This window comes from Paroedura picta, chromosome 16, assembly GCF_049243985.1.
Source record: "Paroedura picta isolate Pp20150507F chromosome 16, Ppicta_v3.0, whole genome shotgun sequence".
NCBI lineage: Eukaryota > Metazoa > Chordata > Lepidosauria > Squamata > Gekkonidae > Paroedura > Paroedura picta.
The window spans coordinates 8971283-8990557 of NC_135384.1; the positions used below are offsets into that span (position 1 = coordinate 8971283).

The following is a 19275-nucleotide window of genomic DNA, read 5'->3' on the forward strand; positions in this document are numbered from 1 at the left end:
GGCGATTGGAAGCCGCTTTGAGCCTCCTTCAGGTAGTTAAAAAGAGGTGTAGAAAAAAAACAGTTCTTCTTCTTTTCTTCTTCTCTTCTTCTTCTTTTCTTCTTCTCTTCTTCTTGCCAGGGCCCAGCAACGCAACCCTCAAGACTTGGGCCTAACGAAAGAGGAAAGCGTAGAAGCCTGGAGTTGTTCCGTGCCTGGATGTCCCTCCCTGCAGTGGCTCCTTGCCTGGTTCTCGCTGATTTCCCCTGCTGCGTGACACCTATGACATCTGTCCTCGGCGGAAGGAAATCCCTCACCAGCTTTCATTAGCTGCAGCCTCCCTGCTCCCCTGCTGTGACAAGCGCAACCTTGTCCCTGTTCAAGAGCTTGCCTGCTGCTAAGATCAGCGGCTGACAGATGCTAGGCCGGCACTTACACAACACAGCAGCCACGCTGTTGTGGATTCTTTTGGGGAGAGATCATTTCCCCACCACCACCTTTCAGCAGTGAAATGAGCAAACTCAAGTCCAGCTATTGAATCTGAGGACCCCATCAGAAGAAGGGGAGAGCAGCTTCCTAACATGCTACAACTACTGCCTACCATTACAATCATCACAAATTAAAAAGAAGAAGAGTTGGTTCTTTATCTGCCGCTTTTCTCTACCCGAAGGAGTCTCCAAGTGGCTTACAATCACCTTCCCTTTCCTCTCCCCACAACAGATACCCTGTGAGGTGGGTGAAGCTGAGAGAGCCCTGATATTCCTGCTGGGTCTGAACAGCTCTATCAGTGCTGTGGCGAGCCCAAAGTCACCCAGCTGGTTGCATGTGGGGGAGTGGGGAGTCCAACCCGGCTCACCAGATTAGAAGACCACACTCCTAACCACTGCACCAAACTGGCTCTTTCGGTCCACAAAACGCTCCCCTCGGAGTCCCTCTCCTTCAAAACGACCATCTCGGGGAGGTGAAGAACAGAACGGGATGAAGCACGTACAAGGAAGGAATATGGTGGAGCGGTCAAGCTCAGAGGACGCTAAACCCATGTGGACGAGAACTAGGCGCATGGAGCATGTGTGTGCGCGCGTGTGCGCAGCAAGCTTAACATGTTTGAACTGATGGGCCAGGGAATTGTGAAAATGATGGGCAAGGCCGGGGAACGTGGGGAGGCGGGAGCTGTTTCCCCTCCCAGCAAAACCACGCCAAAAAGACCATGCCGCTGGGTGGCCCTTTTAAAAGAGGTGAGAGAGGGCAGCTTTCCCTGACCATAAATACTATCGTTAGAGAGGCAAAAGTGGGGAAATGAAGACAAGAGGTTGCTAGGACACCATCTGCTCCATACTCTGACCTGGCCTTTCATTTTCCCTGCCTGTTTCCTGTAGATCAGACCCAATATTAGGCACATATTTAAGAACGCTAATCTAGGCATATTGGCCACTGTGCTTCTTCCTTCTCAGAAGGGGAGGCTTATGAATAGGGCAGGGGAGATGTCAGACTCGGAATATATGTTTCGAGGTTATGGTTCATGCCTTTGCAAACGAGGCAGGCCAAAAAGGATGCTCATGTACGCCTCTTGTACCTTTTCGGATGTTCCCATCGGGCGACTGGCCAAAGTCCCCCGTGGAGAGGAGGAAGCAGGCTCGGTCACGGTTGTAGCGCTCCCGGCCGCCCGGGGTGACCGGCGACTTCTCCTCGGGTGAGAGGGCCTGGTCAATTGTGGGGCAGTCTTCGTTGGCTAACGCCGCATTTGCTGCATCACCGTTCTGCTTGGAATCTGTGAAGGTCGGGGTTGGGGGGGTGGGGAGAAAGAGAACAGAGAAAAATTAGGCAGAGTTAAAACCTTCGCATCTGGAATCCCAGTTCCCCCAAATTGCCTGATCCGAAAACCCCATTCCTGAGAATATCCAAATTGATATTTTCTTAAGTGGAGTATTGTCCCCATTCATGGACACCGTGGAAGATGGTGCCTCTGTTCTCACAGAAGCACTCTTCTTATCGTTCTCGTCTTTGAATGGCGTCGGCAAGAACAAAGTTCAACATTTCCAATTTCATTACCAAATGTAAATGCTGTTTAACAATTTGTTCCAGTGGAACTCCCATACTAGGGACAAAAAACAAGTATGGATGAAATTCTTCATGTAGTCAACAAGAGGAGAAGGAGAAGAAGAGTTGGTTCTTATATGCCACTTTTCTCTAACCGAAGGAGTGTCTAAGCGGCTTACAATTACCTTCCCTTTCCTCTCCCCACAACAGATACCCTGTGAGGACAACAACTCAGTGGGGTAAAATCACACAGAGTCCAAACTCCAAAGCAGCCATTTTCTCCAGGGGAACGGATCTCTGTAGTCTGGAGAGGAGCTGTAATTCCAGGGTGTGTGTAGGTCCTATCGAGAGGCTAGCATCCCTAAATAAAATGGTTAGTGTAGAACTGTCCCAAGAGGAAGCAGGCAGACAGGAGCATATTTTGGCATCCGTACACGAACTACTTTCAACTGGACAATGTAGATCATAAATGTGAAAATAAAGCATATGTAGGAGCGTTGAGTTTTCCATCCCCAGACCTCTGAGGGACTGAAATAAAATCCATTTTGTTTTATATGATGGTAACAGTCTCCAACACACAACACTCCTAAAATAAAGGATGCCCCTTAAAATAAGGCACGTTGTCATCTTCATTACCTGTTCTGATCTCGACAGAGGTTAAAGAAAGGCCACACTGCCTGAGAAAAAGCCTTATGTATGCCACCCTTGGTGTCGTGGTTAGGAGTGCGGACTTCTAATCTGGCGAGCCGGGTTTGATTCCCTGCTCCCCCATATGCAGCCAGCTGGGTGACCTTGGGCTCACCACAGCACTGATAAAGTTGTCCTGACCGAGAAGGAATATCAGGGCTCTCTCAGCCTCACCCAACTCACAGGGTGTCTGTTGTGGGGAGAGGAAAGGGAAGGTGAATGTAAGCTGCTTTGAGACTCCTTCGGGTAAAGAAAAGCAGCATATAAGAACCAACTCTTCCATTTTTTGGCGTATGGCACCTACCAGCTGATCATTCGAAAGAGGAAAGTTATTGATCAATTGTCACAGGCCATTCTATCATCTCACGGGGAAATAATTCCCCCAAAATTGTTAGAACACCGTCTTCGAAGATAGAAAAGGTCACAAAACTGAAAGCCACTGCTCAGAGTTGGCAGCTTTACCAGCGGAGAAACAAACAAGGAGAAGGTGAAGCCTTCCTGTGAAACTGTCGCATAACATTAAATTAAAAAGCGAAATAAGAAGCTCCAGGAAAGTCATGGGACGATACTGACACGGATGGGACAAATCATGTCTGTGTGATGTCACTGGAGATGTCCATTACCTACCTGAGATACACCACATAAGACTTAAATCCGTAATGTTCGGCACAGGGGAAGAAAGAATCACTCCCTATTGATCCTTTTGAAAGCTGGCAAAACACACCAACCCCGCAACAGACGCCCCACTTTGAACACAGGTGCCTGGAACCATCCTGCGCCATGAATAATCCACAACTGCTCATTTCTTGCACTCCCACCCACATCAACGCAGCGATCCAGTCATCTGGCAATCCAGCCCGTGGCTTCTTCCCCTGCTCCTTAGCAAACAGGACGGACGAGGGCTCCGGCTCCTTGTGACATTCTCCAAACAATTGACAACTGTCACATACGCTGCCCTCCCACAATCTTTTCACACTTCCTACCCTGGGAGGGGGGCCCTTTCCCCATCGATTTCTTGGCCGAGTAAACCTTGCACTTCTCCTGCGGGATCCTGGGATGCTGCAGGAGAAGACTCCCAAAGATGAGGTGATGGAAACCACGGCTCTCAGCTTCGACAGACTCCCTCAGCTCCTGCTTCCTTTGTCTTTTACAGGGTTTCGTCCCTGAATTCGCTGCTGGCACCCTGCCTTAAACTCTCGGGCCTAGACCTGAAACAGATCCGACTAGGCCTGAGTAAAACACTAGTCTTCTCCCCGTGCTTCAGCGGCTTGAGGGTCCCCAATGAAGCGCCAGGTGGCAAAGTGGTCCCTAGCTGGGAAGAATCTGAAGCCACACCGGATGAGACAAAGTGATCTAGCAGTTGCCATGGTGACAGGGCTGCGGTGGTGTGTGGATGACAGGCAGGAAGATCCCCGTCTCTTTGCGAGGTCTGAGATTCCAGCCGTCAAGTGAGCTTCCTTTAGAGCAAGCCCAGCAGAGGCAGAACCTTAAAGCTGGGAAACCATGAGGCCTTCAAGTCTCTTTATTTGGGATTTAAGTTTGTTTCTTTGCCCTGCGTCCATATTTGCCAGGAAATCTCAGTTTTCCCTACACTGAAAAGGAAAAAGAGGTGTTGGTGGGGGAACTGAGGTGTTCTGGACTTCCCAGCCAACACACCCAGTGCTGCTGAGATTGCTGTATGGCTAAGTGGCCTCGCAGGCACTGACTGGACAGCATCCGTGTCATCAGTGATGCCAAGAGACAGATTTTTTTCTCACCTCACCTGCATCATTTTAAAGATTTAGTCGTTTTGCGTTTCCCCCTAGGTCTTTTCAAGGTGCGTGCTTTCTCACTGTGCCACAAGAATGGGCATGGAAACAGTTAAAGGGCGGCCAGGACATTAAGCAGAAACAGTGGTCTCCTCACAGCAAGCCTCAGCTGCTTCTGGAATCTTCTCTCCTTTACTTTTTGGGGGCCAGGGTAGATTAGGAGTGCCCGTTTCTTATACTGGAGGACCCAAGGAAGAAAAAGGGCTACATTTTTTTCACAGCAGAATTATTCAAAAAGTTACCAACATATTTACAGGCCCCGATCCTGACGCTTTCACAGGGACATGGCACACAGAACGTTGCCAGTCTCAAAAAGTTGATACCCAAGCAAAAAAATAAAATAAATCCAATGTCACCTTGATGCACACACACTAATTTATATAGGGCAGCTCTTGTTAATTGAAAAGGGAACTGCACAAGGGGACTTTGCTAAGCATCGCACTCTCATTACGAGTCAGAAATCTCCTGCTCTATCGCTGAAGGACTCCCAGATCCTTTGTTGGTAGGCCAACGCTGAGCGAAATTTTTCTAGATGGAGACAGAGAGGTTGTTGCCACAGTGAAGTACTTTTCTTTTAAAAAGCTCCTTGTACTGGTCCTTTGGTTTTTCAGATAACCTTACCTCAGCCTTTCCCAACCTTTTTTTCCCTTGAGAAACCCCTGAAACCTTTTCCAGCCTTTAAACCCCCCCCCCCAAAAATGGGGTCAGTTGTAGAGAACATGGTTGGGGAATGTAGCTGTATAGATGCCCACCTGGGCCCCCTTTCCTTCCTACCTCCACCAGGCCCATCATTGGCCATTTGGGTGGGCGGGTCGACATGACCATATATGATCATATCGCCCAATAAATATCTAACACATTTTTTAAAAAACATATTAAAAATGAACAGGGACCGAGGTGAAAACGGTGAGGTGACCATCGTGGTTAAAGCGACCGGAGTTGACCTGTAGACTGGGTGGTTGGGGAACTTGTCTCTCTGGAGGAAACGTAGCCGGTTTCCCTCTCCTCATTATGTTCAGTGCACAGCCATGCTCCCAGCCAATAAGTGGGAACCTTGTTCCTCGGCTGCCCGGGCTGCAAATGGCTTTTCTGGCCACGGGAGACGGGAACTGTTGGACAGCATGGCAGGAATTGGCCGCACGCCCCTGAGGGCCTTCCCCCGCTTCCATCTTGCCGTCTGTCTTGGTGGATTTGTTGACGAACGGGCCGTGAACGAGGGGAGTGGATTCTGGGCATGTGTGCGTGCACAGAAGGGAGTCAGAGAGGGGGGGGGTCAATTGTTTGGGCCCTGAGATTCTCATCACTTTGCCCTCTCCGGAGAACCATCCAATTATGGCTCTCCTGTGCAGCCGTTCCCAAAATGCATCACAGCTGACGCCCCTCTGGCCCATTCAGCACGCCTGTCCCCTAGTTCTCCCATTCTCGAAGGCACAAAACACCCCTTTCTCTTTTCCTGCTGTGAACTCTTTCCTCGACCACCCCCAAAGCCTTCGCAAGGCCCAGCTCTTAAGGAACCTCCCCCAAAGCTAATTCCCCTCTGAAAGAAGAAGAAGAGCTGGGTTTCTTGTACCCTGCTTCGTACTTCTCAAAGGAGTCTCAAAGCGGCTTGCAATCCCTTCCTCTCCGCCCAACAGACAGTGAGGCTGAAGAGGGCTCTGAGAGAACTTTGCCTGGCCCAAGGTCAACCAGCTGGCCTCACGACTCCCAAAGTGCTTTACAATCGCCTTCCCTTCTTCTCCCGACAACAGGGGAGGTGGGGCCGAGAGAGCTCTGAGAAAACTGTGACTAGCCCAAGGTCACCTAGCTGGCTGCTTGTGAAGGAGGAGGAGGGAATCAAACCTGATTCTCCAGGTTAGAGGACGCCGCTATGAACCACAACACCACGCTGGCTCTCAAGAAGCACAAACACTTGAATCACAGAGCCGTGTCCCTCATATCTAGGGGACCCAGGCCTTCTGGCTCTCAGCCTTTGCTGGGATGAGCATGACTGTATCCCTTATGGGATTCCCTGCCAGCAACCCTGTCGTTCTTGCCAGCTCATGGAGGGACCCATCTGCTGCTCAAGTCTCAGTGCATCTTGGGTATTTGGGATGCTCTTTCCACAGACAGAAATGACTGCAAGAGTCCCCCCCCTCCCTGACTCTATAAGAGCGGTCAAATTCCTCTTCACACACACATGCACCTTGCTCCACTAGAGTGAGGTGGGCGATGCAGGTTTTGGCAAATGCCCCTCAGTCCTGATCCAGTCCCTTTCCCCACAAACCGCTAGTGGATCAATTCTAAATGTAAATCAAACTAAAATGCTTTGGCGCTCCTAAATCACCTTTCTCAGCCTGAGTGCCAAGATGGCCTCCTCCTCCTCCCCTATCCTTCCACAGGAACAATTTTCTTAATCAAAAGTAGCTCCAAAACGGCCAAAAAGAGCCCTTCGATGTTCGCGTATGAGTCATTTTGGAAGGACAAACTTAATCCACAGCCAAGATGGGCCACCCTAGATATTGATGGCCCGAATCACAACAAAATCAGGTCTTTCCCTGCAGTTGAACAATGGGAGGCATTTGCGCCACCTTGGCAGCCACAAGCCATGACAAGAATCTGGGATGAAGGGAAAAAAAGAAGAGCTGGGATGGTTGGTTTTTTTTTTAACACTCTCTTTCACTACCTGAAAGAGACCCAAAGGAGCCTACAAACACCTTTTCCTTCCTCTCCTCACAACAGACACCAGGTGAGGTAGGTGGGGCTGAGAGAGCTCTAAGAGAGCTGCTCTGTGAGAACAGCTCTGACAGAACTGTGACTGGTCCAAGGTCACCCAGCTGGCTGCAGGTGGAGGAAGAGTGGGGAAGCAAATTGAGTTCTCCAGATTAGAGTCTGCCACTCTTACTGCCTCTCCAGAAGTCCATGGACTACAACTCCCATGAGACCTTGCCAATTGGCCATGCTAGTAGGGGCTCACGGGGATTGTAGTCCATGAACATCTGGAGAACCACAGCTCAGCCATCCCTGCACTACGCCACGCTGAAAAAAGTGAAACTGGGTGGGGTGGGAGTCTTTCAAACTTCCTACCCATCAAGGAAAGTGCTGACCATCCCTTCCACGGAGGAATTCATATCCCACAGCCGGGGGGTCTTGAAACACAATCAGTTCACACCAAGTACTTCTGCTAGGCTTGGTATTGTCTCAGATGAGCCGACTGCACGACAGAATCCAGCTCCAGGGTTGATATTTTGGGATGGGGGGAAAGAACACCCTCCGTGGATATTCCAATTAGAATAAGCCAGATGTGCAAGCAAGATAGATTTCACTCTTTCTCCAATTTTCACAGGTGCTCTATGCAAAATGAGAAATCGCAGTTGTGAAGGCGGATGTCGATTGTCCATCGGTGGATCGGATCGTTCCCGCCTCCTTCCTTGCACAGCAGCCCGGTGATTTTCACAGCCCGGTGCTCCTGCACCGTAGGGGACCCTGAGGAATACCACGATTGAGGGCCGGCAGTGGGAAGGGGCAATCGGTGGAAATGACCACGGAAGCCTGGGCCCAGCACACATCTGTTTGTCATTCATGGGAGCCCCAACAAATGACCTTGAAACACACTCTGAAAAGTACAATGGTAGGGCACTCAGACTTCGCCAGTTCAGTACGTCAGTCCCCAGGTGGATGGCCCTTCCCGTTAAGAGTAGTAATGGGACTGAGACTTGGCCCTAAAACGGCTCATAGGAACATAAAAAGACCCCGGTGGAATCAGCAGCTTAGCAAGGATTTCAGTCCCAATCCGCACCGATGGATAATGCACATTCAATGCACTTTAGAAGCGGGAAAATCCAGCTGCAAAAGCACACTGAGAGTGCATTATCCAACTGGTGAGGACTGGGGGGGGGGGGTCCCCCATGTCTCTTTCTAGCTATGTTACATCCCCACAGCCCTGCCTCTCAATCTACATCTCAAGATACCGTGCAGTGCTTGGGCAGATTGGCAAAGGCAGGCTCAGGGAACAGGAAGGAGAAGACGGGCGGTTGTGTGTTTGCCAGGGTTGGGGCCTCTAACCCAGCCAAGCCATGCCTCTTAATCCTCCCCATCCTGCCCAAGATCCATTAAATACATTCTGTGGGCGCGCTCATTCCCAAAACTTGGACCCTTTCTGTCAAGTGGAACAAATAACCTTGGCTCAAGTCAGATGCAACCCCACTAGGAGGGAAGGCGAAAATACGGCCTCTGGCAGAAGATTCTGGGCACCATTAAGGCTGGCAGATGGGAGATGGGCAGAGCTGATCGACAGGGACTGATCTGCCGCAAGATCTTCCCCGGCGAATCTCTAGCAGATCACATTCATGTGAACAAGCGGAAAGGGATCATTGTTCGGATTGCCCCCCTCGAAAAGAGTTTTCAGCCTCTCCGGATTCGTGTTCAGGGGTTTCCCCCCGGCCTTTCTTCTAAAAGCCGTCTGTATCGATGGCATTTATCTCTGATCCACCAGGGATCCTACAGCTCTGAGCTGGACAATGGGATTGTAAATCAGCCGATAAGGAGTTAGCCATGGAGAGCCAACATGGGGCAGTTGTTAGAATGTCAGTCGATGATCTGGAAGAATCAGGTGAAAATCCTCCCTGAAGTCAGTAACATACACTCTCTCTCTCTCTCTCTCTCTCTCTAACCCATTTCACAAGTTTGTTACTGTGAGGATAACGTGGAGGAGGGGACAGAGATGTATAAGCCACTGAGGGTCCCCCACTGAGGAGAAAAGTGGTATACAAACAAGCTGCGCTGGATTTGGTCTCAGCTTCTCTCTCCCCAGGTGGTTATGATGCCTCAGTCTTCGTTCCCCCACCTGTAAAATGGGAATAAAAAGAGCTCTACCCCGTAAGATGGTCATGCAGGCAAAACACAATCGATGCGACAAAGAGCTTTGCAAATTAAAAGATCCATATTAATGATAAGCAACAGAACCCGGTTCCGTCAAGAAGATGAGACTTTCGTATTATTTATTGACCGGTAAGAGTAAGGATGTATTTAATCTGTACTAGGGGGGGGAAATCCATATTTCTGCATCAGGAAAAACATAACCTGCAGACTCTTGCTTATTCATTTTGCATAATATATTCTGTTCCTCGTTCTACTTATGGGGGAAGGGCAAAGTGCAGTGCTGACTCCCGAAATGCCACCTGCTAGCTACGGGAGAACCTATTCCGAGCGCCTCACTGGATTCTGAGATTTCATCCCTACATATCTCTGCAGCCTTGAGGGCTAGAATCTTGTCTAATTTGTTTTTAAAAAAAGAACAAAGCAGAAATTCTCACGATGAGAAATCCTTTCCACAAACCTCTTCCTACATTCAAGTGAAACTGGAGACATGCAGGGAACACTCTGGAATCCTCAGAATGGTTCTCACACACACATAAACCCACACCCACACTGCATCCTGCTGACAGAAAGTCCGAATCCAACTCTGGAGTCAAGAGGATAAGGAAGTTCTATCACTTCACCAGTGCCAGTCTTCACTTGATGGCCGTAGCCCCCCAAGTGAGGAAGACACACATGCGCAAGTCCAGTCCACGAAAACGCAGGATAATAATCCGGCCCATTCGAGTTGGAGGGAGCATGCCCCACCCACCTCCCTTTTCAACCTCCTTTTTAAAAATCACAACCAGCAAATGCAGAATCAGTACAGGGAAGGGAGCAGGATCCCAAATCCTCTGCACCAGGCTTGGTCCAAATCAGAGAAAGAGCCTGAATCCCAAAATATAGAAGCCATGTTTCTAGGGGGTTGGACTCTTTTAAAAACATTATCACCGTTTTTCTTACATTAGACGTATCCAGAAATGGTATGGACAACTCAGAGGAGGGGTTTCCCCCCGGGATTTGAGCTGGCTTAGAACAAGTGGCTTCCAAAGTGTTTTCCAGAGATTCCTCCGGGAGTTCATGGGTGGACTATCCCTATTTCTGAATGAGAACATTGTGGAGGTGCAGAGCTAGTGCTACAGAGCTTGCAGGGTCACTAGTACTGCCTCTGTTTTCAATCCACTCAGCAGCATTTGGATCCCTCCCTCCCGGCATCAACCCTCATCAGCAACAGGGTGACCACCCCAACCTACCTGAAAAAGGCTACATTCGATTCCAGTAGCATCTTAGACACCAACAAGTTTTGGGGGGTAAGCTTTCGGGTATAAAACCGAGCCGTAAGGGAGTGGCGGGCAATAAATCGAAAGATAATAATAATAATAATAATAATAATAATAATAATAATAATAATAATAATAATAATAATAATAATAAGCTCCCTTTGTCAGATAAAAGAGCTGCCCCAAAGAGCACAACAGCATGGATTTGAGCATGCTTGCGATGTTTTGCGAGGAGACAAGCTTCCCTGAAAGGTAAGCGGCCCGCCATAATCTCCCTTGGCAATGTTCAAAAGGAGAATACTTAAAAGGGAGGTTCAGGGAGCCTTCTAGAACAGGGGTGGTCAACCTGTGGTCCTCCAGATGTCCATGGACTACAATTCCCATGAGCCCCTGCCAGCATTCGCTGGCAGGGGCTCATGGGAATTGTAGTCCATGGACATCTGGAGGACCGCAGGTTGACCACCCCTGTTCTAGAACACACCTCTAAGATGAGGCCGAACAGACAGGGCCAGCCCCCCCAAGCGAACCAAGGTGACTTCTACAAAACAGTTATGGGTTTCTCAACAGATGAGCCCAAGTGAGAAGAAGACTCTACCTTCAGATTAGGAGGCTCCCGAGTTCTTGGCCCTCCCCGCCCACCTGCCCTCCCCTTACCTGCCCTGTTGATCTCGATGATCTCCTCTTGCGCAAGGGGGCAGGAGTCGCCCTGGTTGCTGCGGTGCGGAGACTGCATGCCCGGTTTGCAGTAATTGGGCGACCCAGGCTGTGGGGCTCGTGGGATGTGCTTGTTTTTTTTCTTTGGTAGTTTCTGCTTGGCCATGGCCAACGAATAATACATGCCAAAGTTGTTGACAATGACCGGCACAGGCATCGCAATGGTCAACACGCCCGCCAAGGCGCACAGGGCGCCCACCAACATGCCTGACCACGTCTCCGGGTACATGTCGCCGTAGCCCAAAGTCGTCATAGTCACCACCGCCCACCAGAACCCAATGGGGATGTTCTTGAAGACGGTATGCTTGCTGCCCGTGATGTCGGACGGGTCGGCCCCGATCCTTTCGGCGTAGTAGATCATGGTGGCAAAGATCAAGACCCCCAGGGCCAAGAAGATGATCAGGAGCAAGAACTCATTGGTGCTGGCTCTCAGCGTGTGGCCGAGGACCCTCAGTCCTACAAAATGCCTGGTCAGCTTGAAGATCCTCAGGATCCGAACAAACCTGACCACCCTTAGGAAGCCCAGCACGTCCTTGGCGGCTTTGGAGGAGAGGCCGCTGAGGCCTACCTCCAGATAGAAAGGCAGGATGGCCACAAAATCGATGATGTTGAGGGTGCTCTTGATGAATTCCATCTTATCCGGGCAAAAGATGACACGCATGAGGAACTCAAAGGTGAACCAGATGACACACATCCCTTCCACGTAGGTGAGGAAAGGCGCCGTCTCCATCTCCAAGTCCACCTTTATGCTGGTCCCGTTCTCTGACTGGATGACCTCCGTCTTGTTGATGATGCGGTTGAAGGTCTCGTGGGTCTCCAGGCAGAAGGTGGTGATGGAGATGAGGATGAAGAAGAGAGAGGCAAAGGCCACGTACTGGAGAGGGGGAGCAGCAGGGAGGGTCCGGCACAGAACAGAGAGGAAACAGACAGAAAGAAAGCAGCAAAGGGGAAAGCAGGGAGGGAGCGTGATAGGAAAAGACAGGGGGAAAAACTGTTAGGGTTCACTTGGCTGGTACAGGATGGTGGCCCAAGAGGCAAGTTTCTGAGTCAGGAAGCCCTTGGCCGGATGACCTCCCAAGATGGTCTGAGGCAACCCACTTTCCCTCATTCCCCTTGGTCACCATCAGCAGGACTAGAATCATTCTCCTAACTTTTTATTACTTCGGTAATTATACTCTGTTTTTCTCCCCACAGTGGGCCCAACATCAATTTTCTTACAGAATCGTAGTGGGAAGGGGGCCCTTCAGGCCATCTAGTCCAATCCCCTGGTCAAAGCAGGACCAGCCTAAAGCAGAGGTGGCCAAACTGTGGCTCATGGGAATTGTAGTCCATGGACATCTGGAGAGCCACCCCAGCCTAAACCATCCATGATAAGTATCTGTCCAGATCCTGCTTGAAGACCGCCATTGAGGGGAGCTCCCCACCTCCTCAGGCAGTCGATTCCACTGCTGAACTATTTGGATTATGAATTTTTTTTCCTGATATCTAGCCAGTACCGTTCCCCATGTAGTTTAAACCCATTCCTGCAGATCCTCTCCTCTGCTGCCAAAAAGGAACCTCTCCCCACCCTCCTCCGAGTGACAACCTTTCAAAAATATTTCATCTCCTTTCTACCCTCACAACAACCACACCTCTGTGAGGCAGGTGAGGTTTAGCAACAGTGACTGGTCCCAGGTCAACCAGAAAGCCACCACGAAAGACTGAAGATTCAAAACTGGCCCTCCCGTATCCCAGCCAAACCCTCTGACCATTATCCCATGCTGGCTCCCAGTTTCTCTCACAGGGTTGTTGTACAGATTGCAACAACATGCGTTAAGCCCTTGAGTACCTGAAAGAACTGCTAAAGTATTATTATTACTGCTACTTCTACAATGGATTTTGCCAGAAACAGAGGTGTGTCTTCTACAGGGGAGCATCTCTGAATCTGAGTATCTATCCTCACTTCCCTCTCTTCTTATTCTACTCTCCCTCATCCCAGCAGCTGTAAACTCCTGTGTGCAAAGCTAAGACCAGATCTACACATTAAACTGAATGAAGTGGTAGAGTCTTCCCGGGGCATAGAAGAGACAGCAGATGGAAGAACTCCATTTTGGAACGCTGCGCCCAGATTTCAATAAACCCTGCAAGCAGAAAACTAATGCACTCGAGAGAGGGGCAGGCTTGAATATGCCCGATGATAGTTTTCTTCTTGCGTGGACTTAAGATGTGAGGAGCTGGTGCATTCAGAACTGCTCAGCCAACATCACCTCAGGACTATTTCATCTCATTGTGCTGCATTAGGAGGCAGATGGGAGAAGGGAGGGTCAGAAACGGGGAAACAAAACCCTTAGTAATGATTCATGATTTCTCGAGAACCAGGTTTCTCAGGGGGTGACATCTGCTTTCCTAAGCACAAATGGATGACTAACAAAGTCAACTTGCAAGGATTTTTTTGGGGGGGTGGGGAAGGGTCCATTGGCTCTCTGGCGTAGAAGAACGCCTTGAATGTTGCAGGGGGAGTGAGTGAAGCCACAGATGGTGGTACTGAGACAGGGTTCAAAAAGTAGGTTCCAGAATCCACTGAGGACGATGTGTACATGACATGGCCAGATTGTGGGTTAGGCCACCCTTTCTCAACTGTTGTACCATCGAGACACCCCTGAAACATTCTTCAGACACTGAGACAACCCAAAATGGCGCCATCATACAGAATATGGTTGGGAAGCATCACTGTATATATGCCCACTTGGGGCCCCTCCCCTTCCTATGCGAAGGTGTAGATTTGAGACTATTTGTCTGTCTGGTCCATTTCTATCTCATTCTTTTTCCAAGGAGGTCAGTAAATGACTCTCCTTTGCCTCCCTTACCTTTACATCCCCCCAATGGTGCAAGAAGTTAAAGGAATGGCTGTGATTGGCCCAAGGTCACCTAGTGAATTTCGTGGGGACTTCACTTTGGATCTCTCAGATTCTGGTCAGCCCCCCTTCCCCCCCCCCAACCACACTGAAACCAGCCCTGCCAGAACTTTTGGTTGCCCCCGTCCATGAAGCGTAGCGTAACAAGGTAACCGTCCCCTATCCTTGCAGTGCTTTGACCCAGCAATGACGCAAACGGTCACGCGCACACTGAACAAAATTCTCCGTTCACTCATATTCCTCCCTGGAAACGCACACGCACTCACAAACACACTGCCTATAACTGTTCAGGGAGTGCTTGGTAGGCACAACGTAGATGCGCTTACCAGGTTTTTTACCGTTGAGAAGCCCCTGAAACATCCTTCTCCCTCACCTTCAAACGCGCCCACCTAACTGCATTTTCGTGGTTTCATGACCAGGTGGGGTCCTCGCTGCTTATTCAACCTCCACCCTTGGCGCTCCATGTGGTCGCACAACCTCAATCAAGTCCCTGTGCGCAAACAGACTCCTCATCTGACATTCCCCCCACTGTATTTTAATCGCACCCCAAACGTGCAAAGTCACTGAGGACATGTAACTGTGCAAGCGCGCAGGGTTGCAAGCTGTTTTATTTTATTTAGTTATTAAACATTTATATCCCACTTTTCCTTACTGGTCAAGGCGGCTTACAACACTAGTTTAAAAACCTTTTCGGTTAAAACCGAAAATAAAACAGCAAGCCCCAAATCTCTACCCTCCTCCCCCTTCCTTGAAAGATGCCTGCCATTCAAATTCCTGAGCAACCAGGTGGGCCTCGCGGAATTCAGAGTGAAAAATAACCCACTGCGTCATGCGCCGCTTTTTGGTGTGATTTAAGCAGGCTTAATCATGTCCTGAGCTGCATTCATGCTCTGCAAGGGCATAGCTTTTTTCCTGACGCACATGAGATACACTCTCAGCACAGAATAGCAGAGTGGTGACCCTAGACACATATCACAGGAGATGGTCTCCAAAAAGGATCAAACTTACATATATTGGTTGGAGCCATAATTTGCAGATCCCATTCAACCACTCAGCTACACTTTATAAAGAATTTAATATAGATATTTTATACAGGGTGTATCATCACAGTTATGATCATGGAGGAAGACCCAGTGCGCTTTTAGTTCTGCATAGTTCTTATGAAGTTTTTATTCTGTTTTTAATTGGGCACTCTGATAAAGAACCAACAAGTCTTACATTATCTTACTGTACAGCTCAACTTTTGAGTTCCTATGCAACACACTTTAGCCTGTGCCTGCATGAGCAGACACACTGCCTATATGCTTAGATTCAAATGAGTAGCCATGTTGGTCTGAAGGAGCACAATAAAATCAGAGTCCAGGAGCACCTTAAGGTCTTAAAGGTGCGACTGGACTCTGATTTTATTGACCTATATGCTACTTAGGTGTACAGATCACAGAGGTGGGTGGACTTCTATTTGCATATGTGCGTAGGTGCATACGCAACAGGCATATACCTCTTGTTACTTAAATTATTTAGTTTGGTTATTATATTAATTTGGTGTTCAGGAGAAAGCAAGGGAAAGGCAGGCAACACATTCTCCTCTAGGGAATGGTCATGCAAACGGAGTTCTTTATTTCCAGAACCCAAGAGTACTTTTAGAAGACTCTGTTCAAAGTTAGGCATTTCTTCCCTAATGTTTGCTGTTTTTTCCTGATGGGCGCTTTGATGTCGGGGTCCATCGGGTTCTATGTGCATAGGTGCATGCACAACAGGCATATACCTCTTGTTTTAAAAGCACAGCTGTGGACCCAGAAATGCCTCCCTGTGCACTGCACACAAATTTCCCAGGCAACCTTGCATGCTCTCTCTCTCTCTCTCTCTTTTTCTCACACACAAACAGATTGAAGCAGTTTCCCATACATGCATGGATTCTGTCCTAAACGCTTACAATCCTACAGCAGGGGTAGTGAAACTGCGGCCCTCCAGATGTCCACGGACTACAATTCCCATGAGCCCCTGCCAGCTGGCAGGGGCTCATGGGAATTGTAGTCCGTGGACATCTGGAGGGCCGCAGTTTCACTACCCCTGCCCTAGAGCATGCTTAATGCGTGCACCTGTTGTGCTTTGCCACAATGCAGAGAACGCACCCCTGTACAATGCACACGGTTCCCCCGCTCGCAGGAATGCGCACACGCAGGCAGACGCAGCGCACACGCGCCGAGGCATCGACCCGAGTGTGCGCAGCGCCTCCTCCAGCCGCGATCCCCGCTTCAGGGCCAGCCGGCTGCTCCCTTTTCCCATTCGCCGGAGCTCTGCACTGCACAGAATTCCCGTCCCGTCAGCACTTTCTGCACACAAAACCCTACAATCTCTTTCGCAGCGCAGTGCGGTGGCCGGGATTAGGGGGGGGAGGGGGGATCGAGGAGCAGGAGGGAGAAGGAGGAAGCCGAGGGACCCGGGGAGCAGAGGATAAAGCACAGCGGGAGGGAGGGAGGGAGGACAGAGGAAGAAGTGACGATCGGCTAAATGAAGAAGAAAAAAAAAAACAACCCACAGAATATGGGGGAATAAATAGCATCTTCACAGCTCTGAGCCGGCTTCTCATCTCCATTCGGGAGAGGTCTTTTGAGGTCCCTGACTGGCAACCATCTAGAATTCCTGGCCCAGTTTTCCATCCTTTCCTGCCCCCCTCCTCAAATACCCCCAGCTCTTGGGTCTATATCAAGAAGCAGGATTGGTAGCTTCGTCCCTTCCCTCCCTCCCCCAAAATTAATGAATAAGGGGCTATATGGGTCTGCCTCCTTACAGCACTGGGAGTCCCAAATCATTTTGGTAGAAATAATGAATCATGCCTCTGGGGGAAAAAAATTACGGGGATGGGAGCAGAATACAGGGGGAAGCCAAAGAATATGGCTCTTCAATCTGATTTAAGAAGGGACTGGGTGGGGGGGGGCACAGAGATGGAGGCAAGGTCAAACAGAGAAAGAACCGTAAAGCCAGAAAGAGGGAGACATTCCTAGCCTCTAACTCCCTGGGCTCAGCACGGCTCCCCAAGTCCCCTAAGCTGTCCGGTCTCGCCACGGAAGCCGGATTGTGATCCTGGCCTCTTCCTCTCTGCCGCCATCTTGCCAGTACCAATCTCCCCCCCCCCTTCCCTTGTGGGACTCCAGCGTTAGCCCATGAATAGGCCCTCCCACCCGAAGCAAACGAAGGAGCATATGCAGTAACAGATGGGGAATCCAGCAGGGGTGGAGGAGAGGAGAGGGGAGAAGGAGAGGGTTGGACGGTAGGCCCAAGGTCGAGACGGAGAAAAGGAAGGCGCCTGATCCTGGCCTTCCGAAGGCTCCCCCAAGATGACTTTGACCCTCTCCGTTGGCAATTCGAAGTTTCTGTCCCTACCAACAAGGCGCTATCAAATCACAGCCAAATGTAGGGATTTCGGGGCAAGAGGTGCTCAGAGGGGGTCCGCCATTGTGGACTTCCTTGAGGGTCTCTCACCCAAGGGATGCTGCTTAGCTTCGGAGACTGGACAAGTCGAGGCTAGCGTTCTATGAGCCAGCCAGCGGCAAATGGCAGCACAGATATGGCCATGGCATGAGGCAAAATCGACCTCTTCTGAGGAGTGAAGGAGACCCACATCCCATGGGTAACTTTCCTCTCAGCTTTCCTTTCCTTATGGAAGAGGGGAGAGAAGACCTGGATCTGTCATACCCTGCTTTTCACTACCTGAAGGAATCCCAAAGCAGCTTACGAACGCCCTTTCCTTCCTCTCCCCACAACAGACACCCTGTGAGGGAGGTGGGGCCGAGAGAGCTCTACAAGAACTGCTCTAGGGGAACCGGGGCCAGCCCTGGGTCCCCCAGCTGGCTGCACATGGAGGAGCGGGGAATCCAACCCGGTTCTCCAGACTATTCATAACCACTTCACCATGCCAGCTCTCTGAGGTAACGTGGAACTGGAAACGCCACTATGGTGGTCAGTCCCGGTGGTGTAGCATTTAAGAGTCTTGAACCGGGGAAACCTGACTTCAAATTCCTACTTTGACCACAAATCTCACAAAGTGACCTTGGGCCAGCCTCACCTTCACAGGGGTGTCGTTAAGGAATGAAATGGTTGCATCTCACTCATGTCTGCAACCCTGAGCTGTCGAAAGGAAGTGCAGAATGCATTTGGTTGAGGTCGGGCAGGCAGAAGGTCTTGCCCCATCCCTGAAGACATGGTGGACCGGGACAACAGGGGGGGGTGTGTCTTAGTTTGTTGTGGGATTTGGGAACTTATAGGGTTATGCATCGTATTGTATTATATTTTATCTGTTGTATTGTTTTTGATTGATCAACAGGTCGGGAGCAGTGGCCTATAAGTACAATAATAAATTTTATACATACACACACACACGTATATGTATGAGATATACTAACAGGTCAGAGCCATGGGCGGGGTGAGTTGGCAAAGCCAGGTTTCAGGTGGTCTAGGACAGGGGTTGTCAACCTGTGGTCCTCCAGATGTTCATGGACTACAATTCTCATGAGCCCCTGCCAGCAAGCGCTGGCAGGGGCTCATGGGGATTGTAGTCCATGGACACCTGGAGGACCACAAGTTGACTACCCCTGTTCTAGTGGGACTCTAGAACAGCTCAGGTCTCTGTGGCAGGAGGGAATCTAGCGCAGGCTTCAGCAGGAGAGGTCCAGTTTCGGACGCTCTTTGAGAACAGGAAATGGAATTGGTTTGGAACCAAGTAAACGTGGACAGATCAGAGCCCAGTTATTCCCTGGGAAGCAGTAAGATAGGGGAGCACACAGTGATCACGGAGATAACTTATTTAATTTTGATATTACTCATTACAATTATGGCTTTCCTGTCTTTATCATGTTCCCAGCGTGCGGGCAGGGGCTCATGGGAATGGTAGTCCAGGGACCTCCAGAGGACCTCCAGAGAGCCCACCCCTGCTCTAGAGTGACCAAGAGATAATGCCTGTGGGATGCAGGTTAGCCAGCCTGGAAATGGGAAAGTGGCAAGAAGAATAAACCAAAGACATCAATTAGTCGGTGGGATCTGGAA

The 19275-nt window shown here is 49.9% G+C and overlaps 1 protein-coding gene across 3 annotated transcripts in view; it reads right to left on the minus strand.

The window, feature by feature from the left end:
• Positions 1-19275, minus strand: part of LOC143826005 (voltage-gated potassium channel KCNC1-like) — a 48750-nt gene that overhangs the window by 15624 nt on the left and 13851 nt on the right. For all 3 annotated transcript variants that reach the window (XM_077314493.1, XM_077314492.1, XM_077314491.1), the window contains exons 3-4: positions 11279-12212; positions 1553-1747 (exon numbers count right to left, since the gene is read on the minus strand). In XM_077314493.1, coding sequence (XP_077170608.1) covers positions 1553-1747; positions 11279-12212 — 1129 coding nt within the window. The remainder of the gene's footprint in view (positions 1-1552; positions 1748-11278; positions 12213-19275) is intronic.